This window comes from Notechis scutatus, chromosome 2, assembly GCF_049901735.1.
Source record: "Notechis scutatus isolate UNSWTSFEM ecotype Mainland chromosome 2, rNotScu1.2, whole genome shotgun sequence".
NCBI classification, from domain to species: domain Eukaryota; kingdom Metazoa; phylum Chordata; class Lepidosauria; order Squamata; family Elapidae; genus Notechis; species Notechis scutatus.
The window spans coordinates 8,578,052-8,605,350 of NC_142010.1; the positions used below are offsets into that span (position 1 = coordinate 8,578,052).

At 43.0% G+C, this 27,299-nt stretch overlaps 3 protein-coding genes across 4 annotated transcripts in view; all 3 read left to right on the plus strand.

Annotated features, from left to right (window-relative positions):
• Window positions 1–10,847, plus strand: part of LOC113428671 (uncharacterized) — a 120,027-nt gene extending 109,180 nt beyond the window's left edge. The window contains exon 3 of the transcript XR_015747077.1: window positions 10,833–10,847. The gene's annotated coding sequence lies outside the window, so the exon portion shown is untranslated. The remainder of the gene's footprint in view (window positions 1–10,832) is intronic.
• Window positions 3,321–12,540, plus strand: LOC148131701 (uncharacterized). The gene is made up of 2 exons (XM_087953220.1): window positions 3,321–3,681; window positions 9,005–12,540. Exon 2 carries the CDS (start codon window positions 9,529–9,531, stop codon window positions 10,888–10,890), a length of 1,362 nt encoding a protein of 453 aa, XP_087809346.1. The 5' UTR covers window positions 3,321–3,681; window positions 9,005–9,528; the 3' UTR covers window positions 10,891–12,540.
• Window positions 12,541–17,498: 4,958 nt separating this feature from the next.
• Window positions 17,499–23,700, plus strand: LOC113427232 (uncharacterized). 2 transcript variants are annotated; one of them, XM_087953180.1, is made up of 2 exons: window positions 17,499–17,713; window positions 21,196–23,700. In XM_087953180.1, exon 2 carries the CDS (start codon window positions 21,720–21,722, stop codon window positions 23,172–23,174), a length of 1,455 nt encoding a protein of 484 aa, XP_087809306.1. In that variant the 5' UTR covers window positions 17,499–17,713; window positions 21,196–21,719; the 3' UTR covers window positions 23,175–23,700. The 2 variants fall into 2 exon arrangements, with proteins under 2 accessions (XP_087809306.1, XP_087809305.1); XM_087953179.1 differs by lacking the exon at window positions 17,499–17,713 and adding an exon at window positions 18,320–18,402.
• The last annotated feature ends 3,599 nt before the right edge of the window (window positions 23,701–27,299 follow it).

The following is a 27,299-nucleotide window of genomic DNA, read 5'->3' on the forward strand; positions in this document are numbered from 1 at the left end:
TCTTTGACGGCTGGTGGTGAGAGCAGCACCAAGAGACTGATACTTTTGTGGTGTCCCCCCACCCTTGGTGGGGAGTTGTGGGGGAAAATTGTATAGTAGATAGTGTTTAATTTCTAAAACAGCATTGTGTAAGAATCATGAGTAGCTTTTGAGAATGACAAATTAAGGAAAGTTTCAGCATTTCTGTAAACATTGGGACAAGGTAATGCAAAGTTCTGTTCCCAACCCACAGGAGACATTTGCTATTCTTTCACTTCTCTCACAGGACTCCTTAATTCCCCCCCCCAAAAAAAGTTTATCCTTCAAATAAAGAGAGGAACATTATTTGTAGCAGTGAAAGTGACATTTTAGCTATGCAGATAGATTATCCTGATTTTGCTGGGATTAGAAGACACCATAGAATTCCAAGATGGTTTATTCCACCAACACAATTCAAAAGGACAGGTTACAATTTTTTGGGAAGGTCACATAGTATGTGATCCCTTTAGATAGATAGATTAACAGAGTTGGAAGGGACCCTGTAGGCTGTCTAGTCCACCCCCACACCCAAGCAGGAGACCCTACACCAAGGGTCTTCAAACTTGACAGCTTTAAGACTTGTGAACTCCCAGAATTCCTCCTCCAGTCATGTTAGCTCAGGAATTCTGGGAGTTGAAGTCCACAAGTCTTAAACTTGCCAAGTTTGAAGACCCTTGCCCTACACCATCCCCGACAAATGGCAGACCAATCTCCCCTTGAAAGCTATTCCAATTGTTGATTGTTCTCACTGTCAGAAAATTTCTCTTTATTTCTAGGTTGAATCTCTCCTTGATCATTTTCCATCCATTATCCCTTGTTTGGCCTTCAGGTGCTTTGGAAAATAGTTTGAAGGACACCCAACAATCTGGTCCAGGCAAGGCGTGTGGAGAAACCAATAAGCTCTTGGCTTGAGTCTCAAGCTCCAAGTGACTTTGAATTTAATGTGCAAAATTTCTAAACTTTAAAATAGTAAAATTGTATTTAATTATTTTTTTCTTTTTCTCTTTCCATGGAGGTCTTCTAGTCTAATCCCCTGCTCAGGCAGACAACCTATATTATTCTGAACAAATTACTGTTAAACAATCTATTAAAAACCTCCAATGATGAAACACCCAAAAGGTCTAGAGGGAAGCTGTTCACTGATCACTGATTAATTGTTCTTACTGACTGGAATTGTTCTTACTGACTGGAAATCTCTTCTTAATTATAGGTTGGATCTCTTTTTGACAAGTTGGATCTCTTTTTGACAAGTCTCCATCTGAGGCGCTTGTGGAAAATAGGTTGACCCCCTTTTCTGTGTCAGCCCCTCAAATATTGAAAGACTGCTAACAGTCCTTTAGTCCTTCTGTGTGTTTGACTAGATATATCCAATTCTTGCAACCATTCATCATACATTTTAGCCTCCAGTTCCTGTCTCAAAATCTCTTTTGTATCATGGTGACCAAAATTCGACACCAAAAATGGTGCAGACTAGGACTACATTGGCTTTTTCTGCAGCACTCTGCTAGCTCATACTTTGGTGGTTGTGCACTAGGACCCCCAAATCCCCCTCATAGTTACTGCTGTTGGGTCTGCCAGGGGTGGTTTGATGCCAGGGGTGGGTAGGATAAATTGTGTAAGTGATGGATAATAGAGGGTGGGGAATGACAGGTGATGAAGACCAGAGAAGCTCGGTACCAGTTTGTACCAGAATCAAAGGCCAGGCACCCTGAGAAAGAATGCCTAATATTGCAAAGCATGTCAGAAGTCCTCAAAACATCTTGGTGAGTTCCGATTGATGGAGACAGACTGGCCATGGGGGGAGGGGCTGGGATGAGGGGAATCCTTTCTGTATCTTTTGGTATACAAAATCCAGAGCCAGACTGACCATACTGCAGCCAACATCTTTTTAGTATAAGAATTTCAACCCAGTGGAGTTGATGGTCTTTTTCCCCCTAAGGGATCAGATCTGACAATTGGTTTTGAGCCAGGGTCAAGGTCCTTTTTCCCATGGACCGAAAGGAGTGTGGTTTTGCATGCTGCCTGCATCCCACTGATGGGGCATCGCTTGCTTGTCTGGTCCAGTTGCTGACATGCCATGGCCCAGTTGTTAGTCCATGGATGGGGGTTGGGTATCCCTTATCTAGACTGTGATTTATCCTCTTAAAGCACTTGGGGGAAAATGGACCTCTGCCCTCCCCTATGAAAAAAGCCCAGTCAAAATACCATCAACCATGCCCCAGGCTGAAGATAATAAATTCTGAAGTGCTCCAAAATTTACATTATATTAAAATACTTTCAGACAGAAAGCAAAAACTAGGAAAACGAAAGTGGAGAGACTCAGAGAAATGCTGTGCCTTACAGACATGAAATTTGGAAAAAAAACAACTGGAAAATGGGAAAGGAAGGTTGTAATGGAATAACTAGAGGAAGCAGGATTGACTCTACAGATAAACAGAAACTCTCCAAACAGGATTTTATTCCAACAACTGAAGCCTCTTTGGAGCTCAAAACAACCTGCCTCTTGTGCACACCAGTCTCTCTTCCCTAAAATGCTCAAAGGCAGTTATTAGAGCTGACCTAAAATTCTTTTCTCTTTCTAAATATATCACAGAAGCCCCTTGATCTCTTTCTAAAAAACAGCGGAGAGCTTCTTTTTCAGAGTAGATTATACAACACGTAAAATAACTAAAATTAAAATTGAAAACCTTTGCAGACAGGGCTGTTCCCTTACATGGGCAGAGAGAAACAGGGATGCAGCAGTCACCAGAAAGGGGATTTGGGCAGGTAAAAGAGGCAGATTCAGGGGCTGCATCTCCAAGGAAGCCCACCTGGACAGAACTGCCCATTGGCCAAGCCCACCTGGACGCCCCTCTCTAGTCTCCGTCACCTGCCTTTCAGATGCCACCGGTCTCCTCCTAGCAGGGTTCCCGCCCTCGGAGGGAGTCCCTCCAGCCACGATCCCTCTGAACCCAGATCCTCTTCCTCCCCTCCAGACCCTGGGAGGCGGATCCTCCCCAGCAGCCACAGGGGAACGTGGGAACGGTGGTGCCCAACCTTCCCCAACACCAGGCAGCCTCATCCTGGGAGCCCGGCTGCACCAAATGTTGGGCTGCGGGGAAGGAGCGGGGGGGGGTCTCGGAGGGAGGATTTTAAGGGGGTCGGAGAGCCGTTCGCAGAATCAGCAACCGAGGAGGAGAAGCGGCGGCGCAGCAGTTCTCACGGAGCAGAAAACCTTGCAAGGAAAGGCGGGGACTCGGAAGGGGAAGGGGCGCAACTGGGGAAACCCCACCTGGTTCTCCTCCCCTTCCCCCAAGGAATCCCTCCTCCCATCCCGCAACTGGGGATCCCCCTCCTTCTCTCGGTCTCCTCCCCCTGTCGCAGCGTGCTTGCCCACCTGGCGCTCCTTGAGCGCCTCTCCCCGAGAGGGGATCCCTGCAGCACTTGACGTAAGAGACGTCAGGAGACCTTGAAGAGGGGGGCAGGACTGACTGGAAAGCCAACAGTACAATAGCGGCCTCTCCGGTCGAGCTTAAAGGAGTTAAAACCATCGAGTACTGTATTGCTAGAAAGGATGGAAGGAGAGGAGAAGCACAAAGGAACTTCCTCTTCCGGAACACGAGAAGAGAGTATCGTGTAGAGTGGCTCGGCGCCTCTTCCAAGTATCGAAGCCTCAGCTGGCAGGTGAGTTGAAGGCAGGTCGGAGGAGAATCCGGAAGCAACTCAGGGTGTTTGGTTCCCTCCACGGCGTGGAAGCAGAGAAACAGCTAGAATATGGCATAACACTTGGAAGGGATCTTTGAGGTCATCTAGTCCAGCCCCCTGCTCCAGCAGGAGACCTTATACCATCTCAGGCACATGGCTGCCCAGTCTCTTCCCGAAAGCCTCCAGTGATGGAGCACCCACAGCTTCTGCAGGCAAGCTGGTTAATTGTTCTCACAGTCAGGATATTTCTGCTTGCTTCTCTCCTTGATTCGTTTCCATCCGTTATTTGTTGTTCTGCCTTCAGATGCTCTGTGGAAGAGGTTGAGCCCCCCACTTCTTTGGGGCAGCCCCTCAAATATTGGAAGACTGCTATCATGTCACCCATCCTCCTCCTCCTCTTCTGTAGACTAGACACACCCAACTCCTGCGACCATCTTTGTATGTTTTAGCCTCAAGCCCCCAAATAAACCCCCCAAAAACGCTGTGGTGACTTCCTCTCTCTGGAGCATCATTTCCCCAGAGATCAGAATGGCCCCCCACTCTTAACACTTTTCCGAAAAAACATTTGCCAGTGGGCCTGGGGAACCCAGAGCTGGATGGAGCCCATTAAATGGCTTGTGTGATGTGTTGTCGCTGAGAGCTATTATATTATTTTATTAATGTATTAATTCATTATTTGATTATTTTCTTCTATTAATATGTGTGTGTCTATGTATGTATGTATGTATGGTATTCAGCTTTGTTCTGGTATTTTCCCACGTCATTATAGTTGTGCTTTTGAAGTTGTAGCAACATTTCGGCAGAATCTCATCTGCCATCATCAGGCTTCTGTATAGTGTTCGAACACTATACAGAACGAACACTATACAGAAGCCTGATGATGGCAGATGATATTCTGCCAGCACTACTACACAAAAACACACACACAACAGGTCTTGTAACATGGCTATTTTCTGCAAATGAGGTCCCACTTGCCATCTTCAGGCTGGTGCTTTCGGCTTCGTGCTTGTGCAAGCAAAGCGTGATCGGAGTTGCCGTCTCCCTATATATACTGGTGGGGAGGTTGGCTGAGTTGTTTTTTCTTGATTGGTTGATGGAGTTGATGTTTGCAGATTGGCTGGCTTTTTCGTAAGAACATGTGTGGCTGAGGTATTGGCTGTGTGTTTATCAGCCTCCTGTGTTGTAACGACCTGGGTAATGGGCTGTGTGATGACCTTCTGAGTTCTATTGTTTTGACATCCTGGGTCTTGTGCTGTAATCTCCTGGGTCGTTGGCTGTGTTGTAACCTCCTGAGGTTTTTTTTTTTTTAATAAATTTTTATTGGTTTCTAAAACAAACATAAACAAACAAAACATAAAAACATCAAATCATCTTCCATATATGTACATTCAGTGTGCCGGTTGGTTTACAAATTGTTTTGTGCTTCCATTTCATAGTCTTCAATTATAATTACATTGTATATAATCTCATATTTTCAATCAATATATTAAATACATTAATATCATTATTAATCAATCATTTGACTATACTTGTATTCATTCATGTTTTCCAAAATGATCATATTTTATTTAATTTGTTTTATGACAATTCAGATTATCATCCCAAATCTATCCTAGAATCATTTTGTAGATATAATAAGAAAAGAATACATCTTTAAATATTCATTATTTTCTAAAAGTCTACATATTTCATTACTATATTTTATTGTCTAACCATTGATAGAATAGATCCCAAATTTTATAAAATTGTTTATCATCTTGTTCTCTGATTTCAAATGTCAATCTGCTCATTTCAGCATATTCCAATATTTTCTTAATAATTTCCTCCTGTGATGGTATTTTCTCATTTTTCCAGTTTTTAGCAAATACAATCCTAGCCGCTGTTAATACATTTACAATCAGGTATTTCAAGTCTTTACTATATATTTCAGGTAAAATTCCCAATAAAAATATTTCTGGTTTCAAATCTATATGCTTTTTTGTCATTTTTTCGAACCACGTGTGGATTTTAGTCCAGTATTTTTTAGCATCCGCACAAGTCCACCACATATGGTAATATGAGCCAGGTATCTGATGACATTTCCAACATTTTTCGGATTTATTCTTGAACATTCTTGCTATTCTTGTCGGGGGAAAGTGCCACCTGTGAAACATCTTATACAAATTTTCTTTATATGCTGTTAACATTGTCATTTTATAATTTTGAGACCACAATTTTTGCCATTTCTCTAAATCAATCCCATATCCAAGATTCTTCCCCCAAGCAATCAGAGTTTCTTTAACTTGTTCTTCTTCTAGTTTAATTTCTAATAAATATCCATAGAATTTTTAAATCACCTTTTCATCAGTACCTGTCAAAATGTTATCTAAGTCAGTCAATTTATCATAGAAACCTTCTGTTTTAGAATCTTTATCATACCTTGAATGTATTTGCGCATATGAAAACCAATTCATCTTTATACCTTGTTCCTCTAGTTTTTGTATAGATTTAAGTTCACCCTTTTCATTCAATATTTCACCATATCTAACTGTTTGTTCCTTTTTGTATATTATAGGATAAGAAAATGCTTCAATAGTCGATAGCCAGACTGGAATTTTCAAATAACATTGTCTTTTAATCTTCTCCCAATTAAACCACAGAGACTCCCGTATATAATGTCTTCTAAAGTACCCCTGTGTTTTAGTTCCTTTATACCATAAAAAAGCATGCCACCCCAACAACAGGTCATGTCCTTCTAATATCAACAATCTAGTATTTCTTAATGTTATCCATTCCTTAACCCACATCAAATTTGTAGCTTGGTAATACAACTCCCAATTAGGCAAACCAAATCCTCCTCTTATTCTAGCATCTTGCAAAACTTTAACTTTATTCTCGCTTTCTTACCTTGCCATATATATTTCAACACAATTTTATTTAAATCTTCAAAGTAGTCTTTTCAAGCCTAATTGGAATTGTTTGAAACAAATATAAAATTCTGGGTAATATATTCATCTTGTTTGTTGATATTCTCCCTATTAATGACAGTTGTAAATTTATATGGGGTGGGAAAGTGAAGAAAAAAAAACTTTCCCTTGACAGCTTTCTCCGCCGCTTTCCAATCTTCTTAGGGATACAATGTATCTTTCAGGCAATTCAAGCAATTCAGTTTCCAGGGTATTTAAAAGTTGTTATTGTCCCGGCTCAGCCAGCACTTTCTTCTTTCTTCTTTCTCCTTCTTCCTCCAGCACAATCTTATCCAGCTGCCAGCTTCTTTGTGGCGGCCATTGCTGACCGCCGCTCCACCGCCTTGAGAAAAGGTTATGCCGGGTGGGGAGGGGGTCTGCGATACCCCCAAACCCCTCTCCGGATCCTCCCTATCTTCGGCTGCCTCTACGGGGCAGCCTTATCCTCCAGACCCGTCAGGATCGGAGGCACCAAGATGGCTAGCGCAACAGGGATCACACAGGATCGCGAATCCCCGCCGTCGCCGAAGCCTGGCAAACCGGAAGTCCACTAGTATCATTTTTTTAAATGATTAAATAATTAAGTCCAGTAGAGTTGACCTTCTAATTCCACCCTCTACCTTTTGGGTGACAAAGTTGTCAGGTTCCTCAGGGCCTCCTGCTCAAGCAAGGGATTGGGCTAGATAGAAGATCTCCCGAGATCCCTTTCAACTCTGTTGTTCTGTTATGGACCTGCTGTTTTCTTAGCAATAATAATGGACTGATCTGGCACTGTGTCTTCTGAGATTTTTGATTTTTTACTTCCATGTCTAGCCAAGAAGCACGGTATTTCCTATTGGTGCCCCATCCGTGTATTAACCAGGTTCAACTAAAAAGGTCTTATTGAGGACCTTTTGGGATGTTCAGTTTGTATAGGCCTCGCTTACCGTTTGTTTCATGAGCCTCCGAAGTTACTATGGCACTGCAAAAGCAGATGTAGACCTGGTCCTGAAATCTGTGGTCATCGTAACACTTGTTCAGTGACCTGAACATGTCAGCAGTTCCTGTGGTTGTGAAGATGCAGGAAAAGGAGTTGCAACCAATTTGGGTTCTTGCCAACTGGTGCACATTTATGAATGGTTGTAACGTCCCACCCTCATGATCCCCATTTGTGACCTTCCCAGCTAACTTCACACAAGTTAAATCAGTGGCGATGCCGGTAGGAAGTTGAAAGCCACGGTCAGGTGAATTTGCCTTTAACAACCTACAAATGCAGAGGAACAGATGTAAATTGGCACTGTCATGTGACATGCTTCATGATCAGGCTGCATAGTGACACAGATGCCAGTCCCAAATGTAGTCAGTAAGTGAGGATGACTTCAGTTGGGGTGTTGCCAGAGTGATTGTGCAAAGTATTTTCTCCCCTGAAGCTCAGGACTTCCATGGGCAAAATGGATGCTTCAAATCTTGCAGAGGCTTTAGGCATCATTTCATCAGTTAAAGCCCCATATCTCTGAAGTTAGCACAGAAGGTTTGACTGTAACCATTTTGGAATATTTTTTCAGGCTGAAAATACATGGATTTTCCAGATATATAAATTTGTAGGCTTGTTTATTTCTGTTTTTCTCTCTATGCATATATCTACAATTGTATAATCTGTCCCCAGCACTTCCAGATATACTGTATTTCATAATTACTCTTTGCAGTGCTAAGTATTTGGTTTCTTTCACAAAGCCTTTATTAATTGATCAAATATAAAATACGCTAGTCTAATAAGAAGGACTAGCAGAGGCATGACAGCAGTGTTCCAATATTTGAGGAGCTCCTATAAAGACAAAGACAAGTCAAACTATTTTACCAAAGTACCAACAGAAAGAATAGATAGAAACTAACCAAAAAGAGAAGCAACCTAGAACTGAAAGAGAAAATTCCTAATGATGACAGCCATCAACCAATGGGATAGCTTCCTTTCAGAAGTTTTGGGTGCCCCGTCACTGGAGGCCTTCAAAAAGAGATTCAAAAGCCACTTGTCTGAAATGGTATAAGGTTTATCGCTTGGACTAGAAGACCTTCAAGGTCCCTTCCAACTCTATTATTCTGTTATATGTTATATTCATCTTAATTACAGTGATTCTATCCAATAATTGCTGTACTAAGAATTTGTATTGACTCAAGTCAACAAGAGAATTTCATGGTTGAATACAAATGTGAACCTGGTTCTTGGTAATCTTCAATGTGTCAAATAAATCATAATTAAGGTTATTTTAGCATTGTGGCATATTTGCTTTCTCCCTTTAATGCACATGTTTTTCTTTTTTCACTTCTTCTGCAACCATTTTATGAACAATTAAAGTTACTCTTTTCCTTGAATCCTACAGGCGAAGAGGATGCCAATAAAAGCACTCCGGACAACTGAGAATAACAAGCAACGTTAAAAAGGAAAGCAAATCAAGCCAGAAATCAAAATATTATCTATTTCCTTTAGAAAACCACAAAATTCTTCTCCTTCCCCTGCAGGTGATCAAGAAGAGATTTCGAACTGAAAAAAAATAGAGTATGCAGAACCCAAGGATACATTACAGGTAGTCCTCAACTTACACCAGTTCATTTAGGACTGTCCAAAGTTACGGCGGCACTGAAAAAAGTGACTTATGACCCATTTTTCACACTTATGACTTTTGCAGCATCCCCATAGTCTTGTGATTTATATTTTGATGTTTGGCAGCTAATTCACAGTTATGATGGTTATGACATAGGAGAGAAGCCCTACAAATGTTCCCAATGTGGTGAGAATGGCAACTTGGTGATACATTAGAGAACTCATACCAGGGAGAAACCCTTTGAATGTTCTGATTGTGGGGAAAGTTTCGGTCAGAACTCCGGCCTGGTGATACGCTAGAAGATGTGCACAGAAAAGAAATCATATGAGTGTCCTGATTGTGGGAAATTTTTCAGTGGGAATTCCAAGTTGGTGATTCACCAGAGGACTCACACAGGAGAGAAACCCTTTGAATGTCCTGATTGTGGGAAATGTTTCAGTAAGAATTCCAACATGGTGATTCACCAGAGGACTCACACAGGTGAGAAACCCTTTCAATGTCAAGATTGTGGGAAATGTTTTAGTTTGAATTCCTACTTGGTGAAACACCAGAGGACACACACAGGAGAGAAACCCTTTGAATGTCCTGATTGTGGGAAATGTTTCAGTCAGAATTCCCACCTGGTGGGACACCAGAGGACACACACAGGAGAGAAACCCTTTCAATGTTCTGATTGTGGGAAGTGTTTCACTATAAAATACCAGCTCATGAATCACCAGAGGAGTCACACAGGAGAGAAACCATTTGAATGTGTTCTTTGTAGGAAAAGATTCAGTCAGAATTATCAGCTGATGATACATCAGAGAACTCACACAGGAGAGAAACCATTTGAATGTGCTCTATGTGGGAAAAGTTTCAGACAGAATTCCCAGCTGGTGGTACACCAGAGGACTCATATAGGAGAAAAACCGTATGAGTGTCAGGTTTGTGGGAAAAGTTTCAGTCACAATTCCAATCTGGTGAAACACCACAGGACTCATACAGTAGGGAAATCATATCAGTGTCCATATTGTGCTGAAAGTTTCATTAAAAAATTTCAGCTCACAAGTCACCAGAGAACACACAAACCCTTTGAATGCTCTTTCTGTGGGAAAGGCTTCACTCACAATTGCCGCCTGGTAATACACCTGAGGACTCACACAGGAGAGAAACCATTTGAATGTCCTGTTTGTGGAAAATGTTTCATGAACAATAACTACCTTATGATACACCAGAGGACTCACTTAGGAGAAAAACCCTTTGAATGTCCAGATTGTGAAAAACGTTTCAGTCACAAATCCAGCCTGGTGACACACAAAAGAACTCACACAGCAGAGAAACATTTTGAATGTCCTTATTATGAAAAACGTTTCAGTCAAAGTTCCAACCTGGAGATAAACCAGAGGACTCACACAGGAGGGAAACACTTTGAATGCCCTGATTGTGGGAAAAGTTTCATTAGAAAATACCAGCTTATTAGGCACCAGAGGATACACACAGGATATAAACCTTTTGAATGTCCTGTCTGTGGGAAAGGTTTCAGTCAGACTTCCAGTCTGGTGACACACCAGAGGACTCACACAGGAGAGAAACCGTATGAGTGTCCTGTTTGTGGCAAAAGTTTCAGTCAGAATTCCAACATGGTGACACACCAGAGGATTCACAACGGAGAAATACCATATTAGTGTCCTGTTTGTGGCAAAAATTTCAGTCAAAATTCCAATATGGTGATACACCAGAGGACTAACACAGGAGAGAAACTCTTAAATGCCCTGATTGTGGGGAAAGTTTCATTAGAAATAACCGTCTCATGAGACATCAGAGAATACACACAGGAGAGAATCCCTTTGGATGTCCTGGTGTGGGAAACATTTCTGTTTCAGTTCAAACCTGGTGAAACAGCAGAGGGCTCACATGGGGAGACTATTCAGATGTCCAGTCTGTGGACAGTACTACAGGCATAAATCACTCCTTATTGCATACAAGAAAATCCACAAAAGTTGATGAGTTTAGAGAGGGGTTGAATTTCATTCCTGATTTCCCATCAGCAGAAATTACTGGACATTTCCTTTTGCAGAAATTGTGGAATTCCTCAAAAAGGCTTTTGGGTGGTGTTTTTTTCTATATTGATTATGAAATTTCAACATGTGGAGTTTTCGTTTTCTGCTTTGTTATCCTCCAGATTCCAGGACTTGAAAATCATTGCTGCAGAGAGCAGATACACAGAAGTGGGGCTATCCTAAATAATCTAGTTAAAAATCTTTTTAAAAAACCCAAAAATGTACAAAAATGCAACCAGGGGGGGAATTGAAAGGAGGGAAAACAACTTGGAGAGAAGAAAATGCTTAGAAATGTCGGAAATCAACCATTTATTTGGATGCAAACTGATGAGTTCTGCTTGTAGCGTAACCAGACTGCAATACTTTTGTTCCTTAACACTGACGATCTTTTTCAGCATTGAGAAAATTTTCTTTATATATACTGAACTGTTTTTCTTCAATATTGACTCGGGTTGGTTTCTACCAGTTCTGTCCACCTCTGTAGAACCAGTAGCTCTGAAGAGCAGCAGATATAGAACTATGTCTGCTGATGTTTTTGCCCACCCGCCCACCTGGGCTCTTACCTGACCTTTATTTCCTGATTTTTTCAACTTCAGCTGCTGTGCGAGTCACAGCTGCAGTTAAAAAAGCAGGAAAAAAGGGCTTTTTGAAAGGCTGCTTCTCTGCACGCAGCATGCTGATGACGATTTACAGGCGCACGCCAGCAGCTTGCAGGGAAACACATCGTAAATCACTGAACCTCGTAAATGACCGAACTGGTAGTTAACCCTGTCGGATCCCACCCCTATATTGACTGCATTGTTCTTTATACCATTAACAGAGCATACTTACTCATACATCATTGCAGAATGAATTACATATAGATCTGATGACATGAAATTTCTTTTTATCTTCCTCTTTCTCGAAAGAAGTGAAGATCTGTTGCAAAGGTGCTTTTTTTCTCTCTTTGCATATTTATAAGGATTTTTAAGGATTCTCGTCTGTACCTACCAAACAATATGAATGAATTGAATACAATTTTTAAAAAATATATTGCATGATCCTGAAAAATTGAGTGAACTTTTAAAAAAGTTGTTATAATTATTGTAAAGTTTTACAACTGGATCATAAATTTTTATTACCTAATTTGTAAATTCCTCCGAATTGCTTTCTTTTATTACCCTAAACTGCAATTATCATTCTAACTTCTTAGACAAATAGTCAGAGACTGCAATTATTTTTTACAATATTTTTATTTTATTTTTTACAATACTTTAAAATTTCTAATACTTTTGACTATTTTGTGGGTTTTGTGGCATATCTTGTGTTATCTTTTTATTCTATATATATACACACAAATATACACACGTGTGTGTATGTATACAATTTTTTACACTAACAAACCTCTTTTTCTCTCAGTTGAGATACTATTTTTTTCTTTTAAACTGAGATGTTGTTTTACCTTACAAATTTTATTCATCTGTCATTTTCAATACATGTGTGGAACACAGACTATATCAAGAGGGCAACATCAAGATTAGCAACAGATTAAAAAAAAAGGAACTTGAACTTGAACAAAGAAGTAGTGGCAGGCCAGCAGCAGCTGAGAGCAGCGTGGTGGACCAGCTAAGCAGAATAGCCATATATCATACCTGAAAACCCTAGCAGGGGCCTGGCAACCGAAAAGCAAGAAAGCAGGGGGAAAAAGAATAAGTACAAAACACTTGTGGACAGGGAGAAAAGGGATAACCTTTCAAATCAGGGAGTAGAGGGTTAAGAGCAAAGCATCTCCTAGAAAATAGAGTGAAACTTCCAAAAGAAAAGTACATATTACTTCATAAAGGGCCAAAAACTCTAATTTTAAAATCTCTGAATTCGCTTTCTTAAGAAAAATTCCTTTTCAATTTTTCCAATTTATTTTTTTCAATTTTTAAATTCCTTGTTCTAATTTTAATCTGTTTTTCAAGTCTTAAACATCATTTTTAATTTAAAACTCTTTAAATTAAGTTTTTAAATTCTTTTTCAGTTTTTTATAAAAATTCTTTTTTTTATTTTTTAACATTTTAAAATCTTTTTCCAATTTAAAATTCTTTTTCATGTTTTTTATAAAAATTCTTTTTCAATTTTTTTCAATGTCTCAATTTCTTTTTTCACCAGACATTTAAAAAACAGCTTACTTATTTTAATTTTTTAGGAATCTTTAAATTGTTAATGATCAAGAGGACAAAAACCACAGAAAAAGATATAGACACTTAAAACAGGGAAGATAGTGAAGAATTTTTCAAGACAGAAAACAAAACTATTGTAAACTGATACTTTGCAACACGGAAAATATTTAAATTTTTGGACATTTCTAATTTTAAATTTTTAAAAGCAAAAAAGACATGGAGATGAAGACTAACATCGTGATGGCGAACCTATGGCATGCATGCCACAGGTGGCACACAGAGCCATTTGTGCGGGCACACAAGCCCCAGGCAAATTTACCTCACTGCGCATGTGCACGCCTTCCAGCTGATTTTTGGCCTCCCAGAGGCTTGAGTGAAGCCTCTGCAGCTTTTGTAGGCTGAAAACCAGGCCCGAAATACTGGAAATACCGGAAGTGACGAAATGGGCCCATTTTTCGGCCTACAAAGGCTGCAGAGTCTTCCCTCGAGCCTCTAGCAGGCCGAAAAAGGCCTCAAATGGGCCAAAAATCAGCTGGGAGGCACAGTGCAGGTAAGGGGTGGGGGGAATTGTGTGCACGGGGACGGGGGGGCACACGCATTGCCTTCTGGGTGCTGGCACGTGAGTGCACAATTTTTGGCACAAGCCCAAAAGGTTAGCCACCACTGGACTAACACTATAATGAACTGCAAAGTGTGCCATATGTTTCAGCTTATGACCACAGAAGACCCAAACTATGTATGTATTAAATGCAAACTACTTGAATTACTAGAAGAAAAAGTAAAGTGTTTAGAGGCAACTCTAGCACTCTGAAAGTCAATGAGCAAAACAAGAAATCCCAACTTAAATTAGAAGAGTACACGGAAGTAAAACACAATAGGGAACAGGCAGCTTCTAAAAAAATGATGATCCCATATATGAAAATGAAGAAAGAAAATGGATACACTGAAATCAAACACAATAGGGAACAAACAGCTTCTGTAAAAAATGAGCCTACATACGTAGCTAAAGAGCAAGACCAATGGAAACATGTCACTCTTGGAAGAAAACAAGAGCAAAGCCCCTACAATCTACCATAGTCCACTCCAATGAAGCCCCTCTGGAACTGAACAATCACTTTCATAGCTTCTCCCTGGAAGAAAATATACTGACACTCAAAAAAGAGCATTCAGCAATAGTTTCTAAAAAAAGAGAGAGAGAATGGTACAACCCATCATTCCTGCGACAGGAAGAAAAACATTTCAGACTTCCTTAGGGGAAAATTGATGAAATGAGACTCAATTCTTAAGGGGAACAGAAACTCTAGTCTGTAGATTAGGCAGTCAAACTAGATTAGATTAGATTAAACTTTATTGTCATTGCCATGGATACAGGCAATGAAAAGCAGTTAGCATCCAACCAGAGTGCAAAACAACAGTAAAATATAAATATATGTATGCAAATATGCAAGGCATCTATGAATATGTCAGTGGAAAACAACAATGTATGTACACAAGCACACAAAGATAAGTGTGACTGCACATATATATTTTTGTTTTAATTTTTTTTTTTTTTTTTTTTTTTTTTTTGGTGGTGGGTGGGGGTGGGAGGGGAGAGGGGGAGAAGAGGGGGGGGGGGGGGGGGGGGGGGGGGGGGGGGGGGGGGGGGGGTTGGGGCTTGGTGGTTGGGGGGGGGGGGGGGGGGGGGGGGTGGGGGGGGGGGGGGGGTGGGGGGGGGGGGGGGGGGGGGGGGGGGGGGGGGGGGTTGGGGTTGTTGTTGGGTTGTTGGGTGGGTTGGGGTGTGGTTTTTTTTTTTTTTTGTTTTGTGTGGGGGTGGGGTTTTTGGGGGGGGGGGGGAGGAGGGGTTTTTTTTTTTTTTTTTGAAGCGGGAGGGGAGGCTTTTTTTTATTTTTTTTATTTTTTTTTTTTTTATGTTTGGTTCAGGCATTTTCCCCAAGCGTGGGGGGGGGGGGTTTTTTTTTTTCAACATACAACTACAAAATGTTTATGGGCACGTTGAATATAAATACAAAGGCACAGAGAATTATGCAAAATACATATATTTATCAAGGGAAGCATCAGCATATGTGTGGGGACAAACGAACTGAGGAGTTCAGCAAGGAAACTGCTGTATGGTAGGCAGTTATAGTCTCCCTGGAGCAGACAGAAAGCAAAAACTAGGAAAACGAAAGTGGAGAGACTCAGAAATGCTGTGCCTTACAGACATGAAATTTGGAGAAAAACTGCAAATTGGAAAGGGAAGGCTGTAATGGAATAACTAGAGGAAGCAGGATTGACTCCACAGATAAACAGAAACTCTCCAAACAGGATTTTATTCCAACAACTGAAGCCTCTTTGGAGCTCAAAACAACCTGCCTCTTGTGCACACCAGTCTCTCTTCCCCAAAATGCTCAAAGGCAGTTATTGGAGCTCCCAGGTCTCTCCCTTGACCTAAAATTCTTTTATCTTTCTAAATATATCACAGAAGCCCCTTGATCTCTTTCTAAAAAACAGCGGAGAGCTTCTTTTTCAGAGTAGATTATACAACACGTAAAATAACTAAAATTAAAATTGAAAACCTTTGCAGACAGGGCTGTTCCCTTACATGGGCAGAGAGAAACAGGGATGCAGCAGTCACCAGAAAGGGAATTTGGGCAGGTAAGAGAGGCAGATTCAGGGGCTGCATCTCCAAGGAAGCCCACCTGGACAGAACTGCCCATTGGCCAAGCCCACCTGGACGCCCCTCTCTCTAGTCTCCGTCACCTGCCTTTCGGATGCCACCGGTCTCCTCCTAGCAGGGTTCCCGCCCTCGGAGGGAGTCCCTCCAGCCACGATCCCTCTGAACCCAGATCCTCTTCCTCCCCTCCAGACCCTGGGAGGCGGATCCTCCCCAGCAGCCACAGGGGAACGTGGGAACGGCGGTGCCCAACCTTCCCCAACACCAGGCGGCCTCACCCTGGGAGCCCGGCTGCACCAAATGTTGGGCTGCGGGGAAGGAGTGGGGGGGTCTCAGAGGGAGGATTTTAAGGGGGTCGGAGAGCCGTTCGCAGAATCAGCAACCGAGGAGGAGAAGCGGCGGCGCAGCAGTTCTCACGGAGCAGAAAACCTTGCAAGGAAAGGCGGGGACTCGGAAGGGGAAGGGGCGCAATTGGGGAAACCCCACCTAGCTCTCCTTCCCTCCCCCAAGGAATCCCTCCTCCCTTCCCGCACCTGGGAATTCCCCCTTCCCGTCCCCTCCCCCCTACGCAGCGTCCTTGCCCACCTAGCGCCCCTGGGAAGCTGAATTCCCAGCCCCCTTTTCCCCCTTTCCTTCCTCCTCTCTAGGCCCCAAACCTCTCTGCGTTTAACCCTTTCACTAAAGCGCTGCAGAGAGGGAGCGACTGAGGCGCCGCCGAGCAATGCCAAAGTCCCCCAACCGGGAACAGCAAAAGACCGTCACCCCTCCCGCCCCTGGAACTGGGAATAGACCAAAAGAAGGATCCAGATTAAAAAAAAAAAAAGATGGTTGGATGTGTGAATCTTCATCTCTCAATGCAAATTAGGAATTCATCGCTGTTCAAGATGGGAAAGAAAGTGCTGTGGTGGGGTTGCGCGACAACATTCACTATCCTTCACCCCGGAATTAGATGCTGAGATTTGCTGAATACAATATCTAACCTTACGCACTATGTCAAGAGGACTCTGGTAGGGTTAGGGTTGGTCACTTTTCACCCATCCGTGGTTCTCATAGATTCACAAGGCTCTCCTCCCAAAAATATGGAGAAACCCTTGTTTTAAATAACAGATAACAGATAATCTGAGTTGGAAGGGACCTTGTAGGCCATCTAGCTCAACCCCCTGCCCAAGCGGGAGACCCTACACCAGGGGTGTCCAACCTTGGCAACTTTAAGACTTGTGGACTTCAACTCCCAGAATTCCTCAGCCAGCTGGCTGAGGAATTCTGGGAGTTGAAGTCCACAAGTCTTAAAGTTGCCAAGGTTGGACACCCTGCCCTACACCATTTCTGACAAATGGCAGTCCAATCTCTTCTTGAAGGTCTCAAGTGATGGCGCTCCCACAACTTCTGAAGGCAACTTCTGTTCCATTGGTTGATTGTTCTCACTGTCAGAAAGTTTCTCCTTATTTCCAGGTTAAATCTCTCCTTGTTCAGTTTCCATCCATTATTCCTTGTCTGGCCTACAGGTGCTTTAGAAAATAGCTTGACCCCTTCCTCCCTGTGGCAGCCCCTCAAATATTGGAAGACGGCTATCATATCTCCCCTGGTCCTTCTCTTCACTAGACTGCCTTAGAAGATAAGCCCAAGATCCAGAATGATCTTGACACATGTGAGCATTGGGGCCTTTCCAGCAAAATGCAATTCAGTGGTGAGAAAAATAAGGTCTTACACTTAGGCAAGAAAAGCTAAACGCACATCTATAGAAGAGGTTGTACCAGACTCAAGAGCAGTAACTGTGACAGGGACTGAGAAACAGATATGAGCTAGCAGTGTGCTGTAATTGCCTAAAAAGTTAATGCAGTCCTAGTTTGCAGCACCAGAGGGATAGTGTCAAGATCACATGAAGTGTGTTAGTATTGTGTGATACTGTATTGCTAAGACTACACTTTGAATACTGCATCCAGTTCTGGTCACCAGGATACAAAAAAATGGTGTTCAGAAAGAATGCACAGAAGAACAACCAAGACATTTACACATTCCCCTATTTCACTTGGCTCAGCTGCAAAGATAGGTTGCTAGGAGTCTGAAAATGACTTGATAGCATGTAATCAGAAGAAGAGATGTTTTTTGGCCTCCTCTCAGACAGCATCTGTGACAGGAAAGCCAACAGTACAGTAGCAGCCTCTCTGGTTGAGCTTCAAGGAGTTAAAACCATCAAGTTCTTTATTGTGAGAAAGGAAAGGAGATGGAAAGGAGAAGCACAGAGGAACTTCCTCTTCCAGATGAGCATGGGAGGAGGGTGGCTTGCAGAGAAGGTCTTGCCCTGCCTCGTTCCAGAATCAAAGGGAGAGCTGGCAGGTGAGTTGAGGGCATGTCTGAGGAGAATCCGAGAGCAACTCAGGCCGTTTGGTTCCCTCCACGGCGTGGAAGCAGAAGCAGCTAGAATATGGAAGGGATCTGTGAGATCATCTAGTCCAGCTCCCTGCTCCAGCAGGAGACCTTATGTATTTCAGGCAAATGGCTGTCCAGTCTCTTCTTGAAAGCCTCCAGTGATGGAGCACCCACAGCTTCTGCAGGCAAGCTGGTTAATTGTTCTCACAGTCAGGATATTTCTGCTTGCTTCTCTCCTTGATTCATTTCCATCCATTATTTGTTGTTCTGCCTTCAGATGCTCTGTGGAAGAGGTTGAGTCCCCCCCTTCTTTGTGGTAGCCCCTCAAATATTGGAAGACTGCTATCATGTCACCCCTCCTCCTCCTCCTCCTCCTCCTCTTCTGTAGACTAGACACACCCAACTCCTGCAACAATCTCAAGCCCCCAAATAAGCCCCCCAAGAACACTGGTGGCTTCCTCTCTCTGGAACACCATTTCCCCAGAGATCAGAATGGCCCCCCACTCTTAACACTTTTCTGAAAAAACATTTGCCAGTGGGCCTGGGGAACCCAGAGCTGGATGGAGCCCATTAAATGGCTTGTGTGATGTGTTGTCGCCGGGGTGGAGAGCTATTATATTATTTTATTAATGTATTCATTATTTGATTATTTGATTATTTTCTTCTATTAATATATATGTGTGTATATATATATATATATACACACACACACACACATACACACACACACATGTATGTATGTATGTATGTATGTATGTATGTATGTATGTATGTATGGTATTCAGCTTTGTTCAGGTATTTTCCCACATCATTATAGTTGTGCTTTTAAAGTTGTAGCAACGTTTCGGCAGAATCTCATCTGCCATCAACTAGGTTCAACTAAAAAGGTCCTATTGAGCAGGGGTCCCCAACCACCGGGCCCTGGACCGGTACCGGTCCGTGGAACATTTTCTACCGGGCCGCCGGTTTGCTGAGCGCCGCCATCTTGTTTCGATGAAAAGTGCTTCCGGGTGAGCTTTTCCGGTTGGAAAGCGGCGTTTGGGTCCTGAAGGAATCCTCGCGCCTTAGTTTCATCGAAGGAGGGGGGCGGCTTCGAACAAAACTAAGGCGTGAGGATTCTTTCAGCACCCAAGGCAAGGCGAGCCGAGTGACCGTCCCGAAGCCCATCGACAAAGGTACAAAGGAGGAGTTGAAGGTGGCGGGGAGAAGCGGGGCGGCTGGCTGGCCGGTCGCTCAGCTCGCCTTGCCTTGTCATGCGTGCTGATGCCGGTACCGGGCCGCAGATCATTTTGTGATGCCAGTACCGGGCTGTGGCACAAAAAAGGTTGGGGGCCACTGCTATTGAGGATCTTTTTGGGATGTTCAATTTAAATAGGTAGTCCTCGCTTCCCATTTGATCAGTGATGGGATTTAAAAAATTTAGCTACCAGTTCTGCTTGGTGGGCGTGACAGTGGGCGTGATACTGCAAAATCCCCATTCCCTCCCCAATAACCTCACTAACCTGCTTTCCAGCTCCATTCTCCTGTGCAGGGCAACAAAAGGAGACCCAGCCAATCAGCTGGGACTTGGGAGGCAGAGAATAGATGGGGGCGGGGTCAGTCAGAAGTGGTATTCCAAACTACTCAAAATTTCCGCTACCAGTTCTCCAGAACTGGTCAGAACCTGCTGAATACTACCTCTGCATTTGTTTCATGAGCCTTCAGTGTTACTATGGCATTATAAAAGCAGTATATAAGTCTAAATAATATTGCTATAAATAATAAAAAGTTCTTCCTTATATTTCCAAAATTCATTGCCTTTGTATCATACCCTAACCATATCATACCATAAATAATCATGCCATCAAAATCTTAATTCATGTCTCTCTAGCTCAAGTAACCCCTTTATTTGGAGAGTCACTCACTCTTTGCCAGACAAAACAATAAGCACCAAAGTACAATTTCAAATCTGGTAAACTCAAGCCTCCTCTTTCTTTAGCATCTTGCAATAATTTATATTTAATTCTTGGTTTTTTCCCCCTTTGCAATATAAACTTAAGAGATTTCCATCTGCCATTGTTTAAATGGAGTATCACAAGTATTGGTAAAGTTTGAAACAGAAAATGTATGTTTAGTAATTAGGGATCTGGAGGTTAAAACATATACAAAGAATGGTTACAGGAATTGGGTATGTCTAGTCTAATGAGAAGGATTAGCAGAGACATGATAGCTGTGTTCCAATATTTGAAGGGCTTCTACCAAGAGAAAGACAAGTCAAACTATTTTCCAAAGTACCCAAAGAAACAATGGATGGAAACTTAGCAAGGAGAGAAGCAACCTAAAACTAAAAAGAAAATTCCTAGCAATTACAGCAAACAATCAATGGAATAGCTTTCCTTCAGAAGTTTTGAATGCTCCATCATTGGAGGCTTTCAAAAAGAGATTTGGTGGCCACTTGTCTGAAATGGTATAAGATCTGTCGCTTGAGCAGAGGGTTGGAATAGAAGACCTTCAAAGTCCCTTCCAAATCTATTATTGCATGTTGTATTGATCTTAATTACAGAGATTATAATTGCCGTACAAAGAATTTGTGATTGACCCAAGTCAACAAGAGTATTACAATCTTGAATGTGTCAAATAAATCATAATTAATGTAAGAGGTTATTTAACATTGGGACATGTTTGCATTTTACCTGTAATGTATATATTTTTCTTTTTTCACATCATCTGCAACCATTTTATAAACAATAAAAGTTACATTTTTTTCTTTGAATCTTACAGGCAAAACAGATGCGAATAAAAGCACTCCTGTCAACTGAGAATAACAAGCAAGGTTAAAAAGGAAATCAAATAAAGCCATAAATCAAAATATTTTCCATTTCCTTCAGAAAACCCCAAAATTCTTCTCCTTCTCCAGCAGATGATCAAGGCAAGATTTCAAACTGGAAAAAGTAGAGTATGCAGAACACAAGGATACATTACAGGTAGTCCTCAACTTACAACCGTTCATTGAATGACTGTTCAAAGTTACAGTGCCACTGAAAAAAGTGACTTATGACCATTTTTCACACATGACTATTGCAGCATGTCCCCATGGTCATGTGATTTATATTTCGATTCCTTGGCAACTAACTCACAGTTTTAACGGTTATGACATAGGAGAGAAGCCCTACAAATGTTCCCAATGCAGTGAGCATGGCAACTAGGTGATACATTAGAGAACTCATACCAGGTAGGAACCCTTTGAATGCTCTGATTGTGGGAAAAGTTTTGGTCAGAACTCCGGCCTGGTGATACTCTAGAAGATGCACACAGAAAAGAAATCATATGAGTGTCCTGATTGTGGGAAATGTTTCAGTGGGAATTCCAAGTTGGTGATTCACCAAAGGACTCACACTGGAGAGAAACCCTTTGAATGTCCCGATTGTGGGAATAGTTTCAGCCAGAATTCCCACCTCATGGTACACCAGAGGACTCACACAGGCGAGAAACCCTTTGAATGTCCTGATTGTGGGAAATGTTTCAGTTTGAATTCCAACCTGGTGAAACACCAGAGGATTCACATAGGATACAAGCCTTTTGAATGTACTGATTGTGGGAAAACTTTCTGTCAGAATTCCAACCTGGTGAAACACCAGAGGACTCACACAGGATTCAAGCCCTTTCAATGTTCTGATTGTGGGAAGTGTTTCACTATAAAATACCAGCTCATGAGTCACCAGAGGAGTCACACAGGAGAGAAACCATTTGAATGTGCTCTTTGTAGGAAAAGTTTCAGTCAGAATTATCAGCTGGTGATACACCAGAGAGCTCACACAGGAGAGAAACCTTTTGAATGTGCTCTTTGTGGGAAAAGTTTCAGACAGAATTCCCAGCTGGTGGTACACCAGAGGACTCACATAGGAGAGAAACCATATGATTGTCCAGTTTGTGGGAAAAGTTTCAGTGACAATTCCAACCTGGTGAAACACAAGAGGATTCATACAGGAGAGAAATCATATCAGTGCCAATATTGTGAGGAAAGTTTCATTAAAAAATTCCAGCTCACAAGTCACCAGAGGACACACACAGGAGACAAACCCTTTGAATGCCCTTACTGTGGGAAAAGTTTTAGTCACAATTTCCGCCTGATGATACACCAGAGGATTCACACAGGAGAGAAACCCTTTGAATGTCCTGTTTGTGGAAAACGTTTCATTAAAAATTACTACCTCATGATACATCAGAGGACACACACAGGAGAGAAACCTTTTGAATGTCCAGATTGTGAAAAACGTTTCAGTCACAATTCCAGCCTGGTAACACACAAAAGAACTCACACAGCAGAGAAGCACTTTGAATGTCCTTATTGTGAAAAACGTTTCAGTCAAAGTTCCAACCTGGAGATACACCAGAGGACTCACACAGGAGGAAAACACTTTGAATGCCCTGATTGTGGGAAAAGTTTCATAAGAAAATACCAGCTTATTAGGCACCAGAGGATACACACAGGATATAAACTTTTTGAATGTCCTGTCTGTGGGAAAGGTTTCAGTCAGACTTCCAGCCTGGTGACTCACCAGAGGACTCACACAGGAGAGAAACCGTATGAGTGTCCTGTTTGTAGCAAATGTTTCAGTCAGAATTCCAACATGGTGATACACCAGAGGACTCACACAGGAGAAAAACTCTTTGAATGTCCTGATTGTGAGAAAACTTTCAATCAGAATTCCAGCCTGGTGACACACCAGAAGACTCACACAAGAGAGAAACTGTATTAGTCTCCTGTATGTGACAAATGTTTCAGTCAGAATTCCAACATGGTGAAACAGCAGAGGACTCACATGGGAGATACCTTTCAAACGTGCAGTCTGTGGACGGGGCTTCAGGTGTAAATTACTTCTTATTGTATACAAGGAAATCCACATGAGGCAAAATTTGATGTGTTTAGAGAAGGCTTGAATTTCATTCCTGATCTCCCATTGAGAGTGTAGGTGAGAGAATGACTCTTTAAATCCTGGCCTGATTCTTTTTATGCAACACATCTCAGATTTAGACCAGTAGGTGGAGAGAAAAAGGTGGAAACTGTTTCATAAAGGCTGTTCAGAAATTGTGAAATTTCTCAAAAAGGTTTTTGGGTGGTAGTTTTTGTATATTGATTGTGGAATTCCACCATGTGGAGTTTCCGTCTTCTACCTTGATGTCCTCCGGATTATGTGTGCCATAATTCCCCAGCCCCATACAAGTAGTCCTCAAGATACAACTATAATGGAGCTTGCCAATTTTGGTTTCATCTTATAATAATGGTTAAGTCAGGGGTCCCCAACCGCCGGTCCGCGGACCGGTACCGGTCCGCGGAATAAGTCTTACCGGGCTGCTGGTTGCTGGGCACCGCCATCTTTTTTTGGTAAAAAAGTGCTTCCGGTGAGCTTTTCCGGGTAGAAAGCTCACCGGAAGCACTTTTTCATCAAAAAAAGATGGCGGCGCCCAGCTGATGCCGGTACCGGGCCGTGGCGTCAAAAAGGTTGGGGATCACTGGGTTAAGTGACATTACCTTGCTGAACTACCTCCGTCCTCTTCTCTCCCTAATGAAGCTGTCAAATGAATGTGCAAGTTATTAAGTGGAACAGTGGCTTTCTGAGGCCATGTATCCCTGGGACATATGATAAGTGAACAAATACCCCTTGTGCTAGTGTTGTGCTGCAGCTCCCCAAAACAACCAATGCAGTTGTAGGCTGCATCAACAGGAATAATGTCAAGACAACAAGAAGAGATAGAATTTCTTTGCTGGTGACACCACACTTAGAATACTGTGTCCAGTTCTGGTCACCATGACACAAAAAAGTTGTTGAGACCCTGGAAAGTGTGCAGTGAAGCAAAGAAGAATGGATTGACTTATTCTCTAGGATGCCAGACGGCAGGACAAAAAGTAATGGTGGAAGCTTGTTAAAATGACGTCCAACTCAGAAGTAAAGAGAAATTGTCTGTCAGTTAGAGCAATTAATCAATGCAATAGCTTGCCTCCAGGGTTTGTGCATGTGCTCCATCGCTGGAGGTTTTCAAGAATAGGCTGGAGAACCATTTGAGTGGGATGGTACAGGTAATCCTCTGGTTACAACCGTAATGGAGCCTGCCCATTCCACTTGTAACCTGAGGATTTCTGGGGGTGAATCTTATACCTTGAATGGAATCACTCCCTCCTTTCGCCCACTTGTTAAGTGCACATGAGGTATCACGGGATGGGGAAGGCCAAGGGAGGGCCCTAGTGATGGAACAGGCCTAGTGATGGAACAGGCCTAGTGATGGAACAGGCCTAGTGATGGAACAGACCACCCAAGGCCTCCCCTGACCCACTGAAATACCTCATGCTCCCCACAATGGCTTCTCTGCTCCCCACCAACCTTCTTGCGCTGGGTCACTTACCTTGTGAAGATCTGTCTCCTCTCCAGGGCCTCTGTTTCTTCGCCTGCTCCCAGTGAGGGGTGTGAGCAGAGGAGGAGCAGGATGAGAACCCCTGCTCAGTTTCTCTGCTTACCGAGCCTGCCAGCCACTTCTGGAATGGCAGGCAGCTTCAGAAAGTCTCCTCCAAAGGCTTCCAGGCTCCACGTGGAAAAGCGTTTGCACAAAGTGAGGTTTTGGGACAGGGAACTCACATTCCTCCAAGCCCCTCATTAGCATGCAACTACTTTTCCGGCAGAGGCCCGGAACCTTCTAGGTGCCCTGATCCCGCAGGATGTCAGACACCCATTCTCTAAGTAGATGTGTGCCTGAACTCACGCGAGACTATACACCCCAGGCGTTTCCAGTTTTCACCCAGATGAAAACTGTTTGAACGACCCTGAGGGGGAGGTTGGAAACGGAACGAATTGACCAAGAGAAAGGGGACCACTCAGAGCAGAAATGTTTTTTTTTCTCACCAGGATCTTTCACATCCTTCTGGGTAATCCACCAGCTGGATAGGAAGACAATTATCCCCCCAACCCCCAGTGATGCTTCCAGGAAATGGCATCCACTTCAAATGACTAAGTCCTAGAATTCCCTAGGTGTTATTGAAGAGGTTCCCCTAAACTAGCCTGGTAACAAAATGTTCAGAAACAAACCAACAAACTTGGAGAACAAACCTCCACCCTCAGTTATTGAATAAATTTTGGGTTTAGGCAGTTTAGCATCTAGCAGGAGTACTATGGAGCAGTCAGTTGGCCAGTGGGCTGGGAGCTCGTCTCAACCATTCTCACTAAATACGTCCTGCAAGTCCCAGTACTGCTATGGAATTCGAGGGTCAGCTGTCTTTTGCCTCTTGCATTACAGCCGCCACCTCCTGCCTCAGCTTTGGGGTCCCTAGGTCCCTTCCTAGCTCTCCTTTTGCTTTAGTTGTCTGGATTTTAAGAAGCTGCCTCCTCCAGTTCACACAGGGGTTCCTTTTCCTAATCCTGGCACCAGGGGTCTTTCCATACCCAGCGCTACAATGAAACTGAGTCTCTGTTTTTCCCCCCATCTGTATTTCTACCAGCTCGGTGATGAATGCCACTGGAATCCCCCTTGCTATAGATCTGTCCAGCTGGCAAAAGGCCACCGGCACCTCATCAGTTGCATTTTGAAAATAATTTTGGGACAGTGACACCCAGTGGTGATGGTGGGGGAAGCCAACACTTTAGAACAGTGGCCCCCAACCTTTTTTGTACCACGGACCGGTACCGGCATCACAAAATGATCCACGGACCGGTACCGGCATCAGCACGCACGACCAAAGCAAGGCGAGCCGAGTGACCGGCCAGCCAGCCGTCCCCCGCTTCTCCCCGCCACCTTCAACTCCTCCTTTGTACCTTCTCGCGGTCTTTTCGGGGTTCTTTCTTAATCTCCTCCTGAGTAACACAAGACTCCACTGCCATCAGGACGGCTCTTCGTTCAAAGCCGCCCCCTCCTTCGACAAAACTAAGGCGCGAGGATTCCTTCAGCACCCAAACGCTGCTTTCTATCCAACTGACGACCGACAAGCTCACCCGGAAGCACTTTCTCAAGCGCCATCGAAACAAGATGGCGGCGCCCAAGCAAAGTAGGCGGCCTGGTACAAAATGGTCCACGGACCGGTCCGGGGCCCGGTGGTTGGGGACCCCTGCTTTAGAAGATATGCCCAAGATCCAGAAGGATCTTGACACATGTGAGCACTGGGCCCTTTCCAGCAAAATGCAATTCAGTGGTGAGAAAAATAAGGTCTTACATTTAAGACAAGAAAAGGTAAATGCACATCAATGGAAAAGATTGTACCTTGCTCAACAGCAATAACTCTGACAGGCACCTAGAAATGCATAGGTGCTAGCAATGTGCTGTAATTGAAAGTTAATGCAGTCCTAGTGTGCAGCACCAGAGAGAGTGTGTCAAGATCTCATGAAGTGTGTTAGTACTGTATTATACTGTATTGGTAAGACTACACTTTGAATACTTCATCCAGTTTTGGTCCCCAGGATACAAAAACGGTGTACAAACTCTAGAAAGAGTGCAGAGAAGAACAAAGACATTTAGGGGACTGGAGGATAAAACCTATGATGAACAATTGTAGGAATTGGATACCACAGAGAAGGACTAGGAGTGATATGATAGCAGTCTTTCAAATGTGAAGTTGGATCTTGGCCTGACACAGAAAAGAGGGGCTGGAGGAGAAAAGAGGAGACAGTTAATGGAAACACGATGGATAATATAACAGATATAAGTTAACTGTATAAATGTATACAAGATATGTAACTGTATGTATGGCAAAAATGATGCCAGGACGACTGATTGTTGTCCCCAATTCTGGTGTGAGCCTGGTGCCGAAGAAGCCAATGATAGACACCAGACACGAGGTGCAGGTTTTCTGATTGCTTTTTATTGGAGTACTCCAGGGGAAAAGGGCTCCTGGTCAAAATGCC